General features: G+C 50.4%; 1 protein-coding gene across 1 annotated transcript in view; it reads left to right on the forward strand.

Annotated features, from left to right (window-relative positions):
• Window positions 1-10196, forward strand: part of LOC130313346 (matrix metalloproteinase-17-like) — a 32795-nt gene extending 22599 nt beyond the window's left edge. The window contains exons 5-10 of the mRNA XM_056552641.1: window positions 487-663; window positions 735-828; window positions 5284-5366; window positions 5621-5773; window positions 6231-6488; window positions 9934-10196. Coding sequence (XP_056408616.1) covers window positions 487-663; window positions 735-828; window positions 5284-5366; window positions 5621-5773; window positions 6231-6488; window positions 9934-10196 — 1028 coding nt within the window. The remainder of the gene's footprint in view (window positions 1-486; window positions 664-734; window positions 829-5283; window positions 5367-5620; window positions 5774-6230; window positions 6489-9933) is intronic.
• The last annotated feature ends 34 nt before the right edge of the window (window positions 10197-10230 follow it).

The raw sequence follows: 10230 nt of genomic DNA on the forward strand, positions 1-10230 counted from the left end.
GGCCCCGGCCCCAGTTAGGACACCATCAGTGGCCCCGGCCCCAGTTAGGACACCATCAGTGGCCCCCGGCCCCAGTTAGGACACCATCAGTGGCCCCGGCCCCAGTTAGGACACCATCAGTGGCCCCGGCCCCAGTTAGGACACCATCAGTGGCCCCACCACCAGTTAGGACACCATCAGTGACCCCAGCACCAGTTAGGACACCATCAGTGGCCCCAGCACCAGTTAGGACACCATCAGTGGCCCCAGTACCAGTTAGGACACCGTTGGCGTTAAGGCGGGTGCAGATTGTGTATTATTCCCAATACAGAATGAACAGGTACGAGAGCTGTGATCCCATGATGCAGGAGACGTCTGTACCTGCGCTCACACTCACGAGGCTGTTTCTGTACCTGCGCTCACACTCACGAGGCTGTTTCTGTACCTGCGCTCACACTCACGAGGCTGTTTCTGTACCTGCGCTCACACTCGCTTCTTCTCTTGTAGAGGCGGAGGGGACGGATCTCTTTGCGGTGGCGGTGCACGAGTTTGGACATTCTCTGGGGTTGTCACATTCATCTGCAGAGAACTCCATCATGAAACCATATTACCAGGGGCCAGTGGGGGACCACCGGAGATACCGGCTGCCTCTGGATGATGTGCAGGGGATCCAGGCATTGTATGGTGAGGACCTTCTCCGGCACTCAGCGCTGCCCACTATGTCACCGACACAAATAACTATTTGTTTTATGCAGGGAAAAGAATTGTCCCCCCCGGAGCAGACGTGCCTCCTCCTCCACCACCAGCACCAACTCAACACATTATTCCACCCCGAAGGCCGACATATCGGTAAGAACGAGAAAACGTCATCACGAGATCTGATCTGATGAATCATTTGGCCCCAACATAAGAATGATGGGACCAGGAAAGATTTTAGACCCATTCTGACCATCACCACCTTAACACAGGTCCAAGAACCTGAGGAAGCCACGTACACAGCGACTGATGGCTCAGACCAGGGACGTGCACAGGTTGACTAGAAAGGGGGTTTGAGCCCCTGAACTTTTGATGTTACTCCTAAAAGTTCCCATTGAGGGTGCATGGCGTGGCCATGACATCACGACCCCTGCAGCCCGCACCCAGCGTTCAGAAATAAATGTTCCGTATGCTGAGGCAGTGGAGTACCCCTGTAAGAAGGCACTAGTGGTAGTGTGGTGCGAGCCTTAGAGCCAATGTCTGTCAATCTGTTCTGGATTCAATACAGGGATGAATAATAGTGTCATCTCCTCCGCGACGTAGTTCAGTACAGGGATAATAGTGTCATCTCCTCCATCACGTGGTTCAGTACAGGGATAAATAATAGTTTAATCTCCTCCATCACGTGGCTCAGTACAGGGATGAATAATAGTGTCATCTCCTCCATCACGTGGCTGTGTACAGGGATGAATAATAGTGTAAACTCCTCAGTCACCTGGTTCAGTACAGGGATAAATAATAGTGTCATCTCCTCCATCACGTGGCTCAGTACAGGGATGAATAATAGTGTCATCTCCTCCATCACGTGGTTCAGTACAGGGATAAATAATAGTGTAATCTCCTCTGCCACGTGGCTCAGTACAGGGACGAATAATAGTGTCATCTCCTCCATCACGTGGCTCAGTACAGGGATGAATAATAGTGTCATCTCCTCCATCACGTGGCTCAGTACAGGGATGAATAATAGTGTAAACTCCTCAGTCACCTGGTTCAGTACAGGGATAAATAATAGTGTCATCTCCTCCACCACGTGGTTCAGTACAGGGATGAATAATAGTGCAATCTCCTCCACCACGTGGTTCAGTACAGGGATGAATAATAGTGCAATCTCCTCCACCACGTGGTTCAGTACAGGGATGAATAATAGTGTAATCTCCTTCAGCACGTGGTTCAGTACAGGGATGAATAATAGTGTCATCTCCTCCAGCACGTGGTTCAGTACAGGGATGAATAATAGTGCAATCTCCTCCAGCACGTGGCTCAGTACAGGGATGAATAATAGTGCAATCTCCTCCACCACGTGGTTCAGTACAGGGATGAATAATAGTGTAATCTCCTTCAGCACGTGGTTCAGTACAGGGATGAATAATAGTGTCATCTCCTCCAGCACGTGGTTCAGTACAGGGATGAATAATAGTGTCATCTCCTCCACCATGTGGTTCAGTACAGGGATGAATAATAGTGTCATCTCCTCCAGCACGTGGCTCAGTACAGGGATGAATAATAGTGCAATCTCCTCCACAACGTGGTTCAGTACAGGGATGAATAATAGTGTCATCTCCTTCAGCACGTGGTTCAGTACAGGGATGAATAATTGTGTCCTCTCCTCCAGCACGTGGCTCAGTACAGGGATGAATAATAGTGCAATCTCCTCCACAACGTGGTTCAGTACAGGGATGAATAATAGTGTCATCTCCTCCAGCACGTGGCTCAGTACAGGGATGAATAATAGTGTAATCTCCTCCAGCACGTGGTTCAGTACAGGGATGAGTAATAGTGTAATCTCCTCCAGCACGTGGTTCAGTACAGGGATAAATAGTGTAATCTCTTTCAGCACCTGATTCAGTACAAGGATAAATAATAGTGCAATCTCCTCCAGCACGTGGCTCAGTACAGGGATGAGTAATAGTGCAATCTCCTCCACCACGTGGTTCAGTACAGGGATGAATAATAGTGTAATCTCCTCCAGCACGTGGTTCAGTACAGGGATGAATAATAGTGTAATCTCCTCCAGCACGTGGTTCAGTACAGGGATGAATAATAGTGCAATCTCCTCCACCACGTGGTTCAGTACAGGGATGAATAATAGTGTCATCTCCTCCAGCACGTGGTTCAGTACAGGGATGAATAATAGTGTCATCTCCTCCACCATGTGGTTCAGTACAGGGATGAATAATAGTGTCATCTCCTCCAGCACGTGGCTCAGTACAGGGATGAATAATAGTGTAATCTCCTCCAGCACGTGGTTCAGTACAGGGATGAGTAATAGTGTAATCTCCTCCAGCACGTGGTTCAGTACAGGGATAAATAGTGTAATCTCCTTCAGCACCTGATTCAGTACAAGGATAAATAATAGTGCAATCTCCTCCACCACCTGGTTCAGTACAGGGATGAATAATAGTGTAATCTCCTCCAGCACGTGGCTCAGTACAGGGATGAATAATAGTGCAATCTCCTCCAGCACGTGGTTCAGTACAGGGATGAGTAATAGTGAAATCTCCTCCAGCACGTGGCTCAGTACAGGGATGAATAATAGTGAAATCTCCTCCAGCACGTGGCTCAGTACAGGGATGAATAATAGTGCAATCTCCTCCAGCACGTGGTTCAGTACAGGGATGAGTAATAGTGAAATCTCCTCCAGCACGTGGCTCAGTACAGGGATGAATAATAGTGTCATCTCCTCCAGCACGTGGCTCAGTACAGGGATGAATAATAGTGCAATCTCCTCCAGCACGTGGTTCAGTACAGGGATGAGTAATAGTGTAATCTCCTTCAGCACGTGGTTCAGTACAGGGATAAATAGTGTAATCTCCTTCAGCACCTGATTCAGTACAAGGATAAATAATAGTGTAATCTCCTCCAGCACGTGGTTCAGTACAGGGATGAGTAATAGTGTAATCTCCTCCACCATGTGGTTCAGTACAGTGATAAATAATAGTGTCATCTTCTCCAGCACGTGGTTCAGTACAGGGATAAATAATAGTGTAATCTCCTTCAGCACCTGATTCAGTACAAGGATAAATAATAGTGTAATCTCCTCCACCACGTGGTTCAGTACAGGGATGAATAATAATGTCATCTCCTCCAGCACGTGGTTTAGTACACATGGGATGAATAAGAACAGGGATAAATATTAGTGTCATCTCCTCCGCCAAGGGGTTCAGTACAGGGATAAATAATAATATCTCTGCCACGTGGCTCAGTACAGGACCGAATAATAGTGTCATCTCCTCAACCACGTGGTTCAGTACAGGATGAATAATAGGGTCATCTCCATCATGTGGTTCAGTACAGGGATAAATATTAGTGTCATCTTCTCTGCCACATGGCTCAGTAAAGGGAAAAAATAATAGTGTCATCTCCTCCATCACATGGTTTAGTACAGGGATGAATAATAGTGTCATCTCCTCCGCCATATGGTTAAGTACAGGGATAAATATTAGTGTAATCTCCTCTACCACGTGGCTCAGTACAGGGATGAATAGTGTCATCTCCTCTACCACATGGTTCAGTACACGTGGGATGAATAATAGTATCTCCTCCGTACAGGGATAAATATTAGTGTAATCTCCACCACGTGGTTCAGTACAGGGATGAATAATAGTGTCATCTCCTCCGCCACATGGTTCAGTACAGGGATAAGTAATAGTGTCATCTCCTCCGCCACATGGTTCAGTACAGGGATGAATGGTCATCTCCTCCATCACGTGGTTCAGATCCCCATGGGATGAATAATCGTGTCATCTCCTCCACCACGTGGTTCAGTACAGGGATGAATAATAGTGTCATCTCCTCCACCACGTGGTTAAGTACAGGGATAAATAATTGTGTCCTCTCCTCCACCACGTGGTTCAGTACACGTGGGATGAATAATAGTGTCATCTCCTCTGCCACGTGGCTCAGTACAGGGATAAATATTAGTGTCCTCTCCTTTGCCACGTGGCTCAGTACAAGGACGAATGATAGTGGCATCTCCTCCAACATGTGGTTCAGTACATGTGGGATGAATAATAGTTTCATCGCCTCCGCCACGTGGTTCAGTACAGGGATGAATAATAGTGTCATCTACTCCACCATGTGGTTCAGTACAGGGATAAATAATAGTGTCATCTCTGCCAAGTGATTCAGTACAGGGATGAATGATGAATAATAGTGTCATCTCCACCGCGACATAGTTCAGTACAGGGATAAATAAGTGTCATCTCCTCCACCACGTGGTTCAGTACAGGCATGAATAATAGTGTCATCTCCTCTGCCACGTGGCTCAGTACAGGGATAAATAATAGTGTCATCTCCTCCGCCACATGGTTCAGTATAGGGATAAATAATAGTGTCCTCTCTTCTGCCACGTGACTCAGTACAGAGACGAATAATAGTGTCATCTCCTCCATTGCGTGGTTCAGTACACGTGGGATGAATAATAGTGTCATCTCCTCGATCACGTTGTTCAGTACAGGGATAAATAATAGTGTAATCTCCTCCACCAATTACCTCAGTCCTGTCCTCTTCTTCATATTATTCTAAACAGTCCCCAATGTCTTCCACCAGGCCAAACCTCCCGTTCCCCGACCGCTGCTCCACCCACTTTGATGCTGTGGCCAACATTCGAGGGGAGGTTTTCTTCTTTAAGAGTGAGTATTGTTTTATATGGTGAAATCAATGGGGGAGATTTATCAAAACCTGTCCAGAGAAAAAGTTGCTGAGTTGCCCATAGCAACCAATCAGATCGCTTCTTTCATTTTTGAAAAGGCCTCTGAGAAATGAAAGCAGTGATTTGATTGGTTGCTATGAGCAACTCAGCAACTTTTCCTCTGGACAGGTTTTAATAAATCTCCCCCAATGTTCTTCCATTGTGACCATTTTCCTCCATTTTGGCCTCCCACAGACAGATACTTCTGGCGGGTACAAGCCACGCGTCAGCTGGTGTCCCTAAACCCCGCCCATCTTGGCCGCTTCTGGATGGGGCTGCCTCCGGATCTCCCCAGGGTGGACGCGGTGTATGAACGAGCCAACGACAGCAAAATTGTATTCATTGCAGGTGAGGAACATCTAGAGGCAACCGATGTACAGATGAGACGCCGCACATCATACCTGCCAGAATCCCCACTGATACCGGCCATGACACGGAACTCATTGGGTCAGATCTGTAAAAAGTATCGGTCCAAAGAGGAGTTCCGGTTCCAGTTCTCCTGCAGAGGAGTTCCGGGTCCAGTTCTCCTGCAGAGGAGTTCCGGGTCCAGTTCTCCTGCAGAGGAGTTCCGGGTCCAGTTTTCCTGCAGAGGAGTTCCGGGTCCAGTTTTCCTGCAGAGGAGTTCCGGGTCCAGGTTCTCATCTGCCTTCTTGGTCCTTCCACTCAATATGTGGGGTGCACGAGGTCCTCCAATCCTCCGGTGGCTGCTCAGATACCCGCACAGAATGACGCCGATTGCAGGAACCGCTCTATGGAACATCCATGTTGTGATCCCAGAACCGTGTTCTCCCTTTCTTCATTCCAGGGACCAGTTTCTGGGTTTTTAAGGACACCCTGGTGGAGCCCGGTTACCCGCGGCCGCTCACAGACTTCGGGCTGAACACTGATGGAGTAGACGGGGCCTTTGTTTGGAAGCACAATAAGAAGACCTACTTCTTCAGACACAACCGCTGCTGGAGATTTGATGAGCACCAAGGAAAGGTGGAACCCGGGTACCCCAAAAACAGTCAAATGTGGGAGGGGCTGCCCCCAGACGTGGATGATGTCATCAGCTGGACAGATGGTGAGTGCATTACAGACAGTGAAGGGTTAAATGACACCTGGACCAGTCAAACCGAGAACGCCAAATCTCCTGCGCAGAGAGATAGTAAAGGCGTACTCCTCCAGTATATTTATATTATATAAAAACCAAGATATATTACATACTAATGTAGTGTTATCACACATTGTACGAGCTTCAGCATGTTATTGTGTGATTTACCCCAAACAGGAAGTTGTGTAGTCCTCTCACTGTCAGTGTGGTATTGTCTCAGCAGATCCCCAGGTGTGCCCTTTCTCCTGACAGGAAGTTGTGTAGTTCTCTTATTGTCAGTGTGGTGTTGTCTTTGGCTTCTCCCTCTCTCCAGACAAGAAGTTGTGTAGTCCTCTCATTGTCAGTGTGGTGTTGTCTTAGCAACTCCATAGGTCTGCCCTTTCTCCTGCCAGGATGTTGTGTAGTCCTCTTGGTGTCAGTGTGGTGTTTTCTCGACAGTCTTCTGGCTCCTCCCTCACTCCCATCATCCTCTGCTGTCTCAGGAGGCGTGGCCAGATCTTGTCTCTGCACTCCACCTCTAGTGATGTCATCCCCTCTGATCAGTGTTGTGGGAGGGGAGTAGTGTTTCTTATATGGTTGGGGGACGGGACTACAGCCCCACAATACACAGAACTGGGGAGACAGGCAGACCATACTATATGCAACAGTTCTGTGATGGCGGAGTACCCCTTTATCTAGTGCAGGACTATGATAGAGAACAAGCTGTAAGTCCATTCTCAGAAATAAACAATTATATTCCTGGTCACCATCGTCCAGACACCAAAACAGAGAACAAAGGTTATAAAATGAACGAGTGCATGACAACAATAAATCCAACATGGCCGTATATACAGATAACGTGTCAGGTTATTATCCGGTATATTATATATCTGCTCGATCAGGGATGGACAGGACATTCTGCTGGAATATAAAGGTGATGTGCTTCAGAGCTGTACATCCCTGTGGGGTAAAGGTCAGTATAAAGTAGATTTGGCGCTATGTCCCAGTCTCACCTCAATCGTCCCCTGGAATAGAAGATGAACAAAGATGGTAGTCAGTAGGTCATAGCTGGGTAAAGTGCTCTAAGATTATTTTCCCTCCAAGTTATCAGGCTGGGGGCAGCTGAGATCCTATTCTCGTCCGTAGACGGTACGCGGGGGGGAACCCGTCCTTGGCCGTAGACGGTACGCGGGGGGGGGGGGGGGAACCCGTCCTTGGCCGTAGACGGAACGCGGGGGGGGGGGGGGGGGGGGAAACCCGTCCTCGGCCGTAGACGGTACGCGGGGGGGAACCCGTCCTCGGCCGTAGACGGTACGGGGGGGGAACCCGTCCTCGGCCGTAGACGGTACGCGGGGGGAACCCGTCCTCGGCCGTAGACGGTACGTGGGGGGGAACCCGTCCTCGGCCGTAGACGGTACGTGGGGGGGAACCCGTCCTCGGCCGTAGACGGTACGTGGGGGGGAACCCGTCCTCGGCCGTAGACGGTACGCGGGGGGAACCCGTCCTCGGCTGTAGACGGTACGCGGGGGGAACCCGTCCTCGGCCGTAGACGGTACGCGGGGAATCCCTTTCTCTCTCCCTCTCATTTTTTGACCTAGTGAGGACTTTCAGGACTGGACCCAATTGATCTAGACAGGTTAGAGGGGCTGACCCAGTTACCTTTAGTCATTTTTAGCGGTGAACTGAGGACAAGCCGCTTTTTCGTACAGAGACCAAGCTCCACCATGGACAGAATGTGATCTCATCTCCTCCTCCCTGCCCACTACACCTTCCAACAGAATCCCATAATTGATGTGGAAAGCTCCGCCCCTGCCATGATGACTTGTGCACAGAGCATGCTCACTATACTCTCACAATCAGTAATCGTCACGATCACCACCTCCCTCACGGTGCTCCCCTACTGCAGTCTATATGGTATGGCAACACGTGCGCCACACATCTCCTTCCCCGGTCCGGCTACATCAAAGAGCTCTGTCCATTCTGGGGCAGACCATTGCTGTTTCATCAACAAGTCCATTATTCACCAATAACTTGCGTCCCCTTAAAGGGGTACTCCGCCCCTAGAAATCTTATCCCCTATCAAAAAAGGATAGGGGATGTCTGATCACAGGGGTCCCACCACTGGGGGACCCCCATTATCTCCCTGCTGCACCCGGCCTTTGTTAAGAGCATTGGGTGCATCGCTGAAGGCCTGTGGCATCATGGCCACGCCCCCTCAATGCAAGTCTATGGGAGGGGGCGTGACTGCCATCACGCCCCCTCCCATAGACTTGCATTGAGAGGGCATGGCCGTGATATTACGAGCCTCCACCCTACATCGCCAGTTATCCAGCACGGAGCAAAGTTGGCTCTGTGCACTGCATGTCAGGGGTCCCCAGCAGCGGGACCCCCGCGATCAGACATCTTATTCTGTATGCTTTAATTAAGGGATAAGATGTCTAGGGGCGGAGTGCCCTTTAACTGGCGCCACATTTAACAAGAGCTTTACATTTAACTTTTTTTTTTACTCTGCATCACTTCAGGGAAAGGCGGATTCAGGCGCACCCCAAGAGCCTGATCCACTCATAGTCCACGTGGCTGAAGTAAAGCGTCCCTCCAATAATAAATCCGCCAATAAGATCTCTATAATGGAGGCTTCTGCACTTCACCATCTGAGGGCCACAGGGATAGGGCAGGCCGGGGTCCCATATATGTGATCTGATATTAGTGGATAGCGGCTTCGGCTCTGATGGGGGGGGCAGCGGGAGATGTTCCAGCAGCAGCTGCGCTAAAGCTTAATGCATCTTCTGGCTGATTGTCTGCGCCTCCAGGGAGTTCACTGAGAGCCGCGAGGAGGATCACATGTCAGGATTACACTCCATTATATAAGGGGCTGGGTGGTCCGGGCAGCCTCAGTGCTAATGTGTAATGATGGCATTAAATAACACTGCAACCCCTCTGCTGTGTCTGTATTGGGGGTAGAGATGTTATGTATGAGAGATATATCCCATATATAACATCGTTACCCCCCCATAGATACAGCAGGGAGCGCCCCCCCTATACAGACACGGCAGGGAGCGCCCCCCCTATACAGACACGGCAGGGAGCGCCCCCCCCTATACAGACACGGCAGGGAGCGCCCCCCCTATACAGACACGGCAGGGAGCGCCCCCCCTATACAGACACGGCAGGGAGCGCCCCCCCTATACAGACACGGCAGGGAGCGCCCCCCCTATACAAACACGGCAGGGACCGCCCCCCCCCCCCCCCATACAGACACGGCAGGGAGCGCCCCCCCCCCCATACAGACATGGCAGGGAGCGCCCCCCCCCTATACAGACACAGCAGGTAGGGCCCCCCCCCCTATACAGACACAGCAGGGAGCGCCCCCCCCCCCTATACAGACAGCAGTCTCTTCAATGGGCCCCTCCATTCACCCTTCTGTTTCTCTTCACAGGCCACAGCTACTTCTTTAAGGGCTCCCAGTACTGGAAGGTTCAGGATGGCAAGATGGAGGCAGAACCCGGGTACCCCCGCAGCATTGCCATGAACTGGATGTACTGTGCGACATCGGCCCCTCCACCTCCAGAGCCCACAGAACCTGAGGGGCGCGATCAGAGGGGCTGTAACTGCCCATGTGCAGCAGGGGCCGGCATTATAGCTCCACCCACTGGACTCATGGTGGCGTTCACACTAAGCCTGCTGCGGGGCACATGGTAAAGGACGCCCCCCACACCCAGGTACTAGAGCGACC

This window comes from Hyla sarda, unplaced genomic scaffold (genome assembly GCF_029499605.1).
Source record: "Hyla sarda isolate aHylSar1 unplaced genomic scaffold, aHylSar1.hap1 scaffold_1754, whole genome shotgun sequence".
Lineage (NCBI taxonomy): Eukaryota > Metazoa > Chordata > Amphibia > Anura > Hylidae > Hyla > Hyla sarda.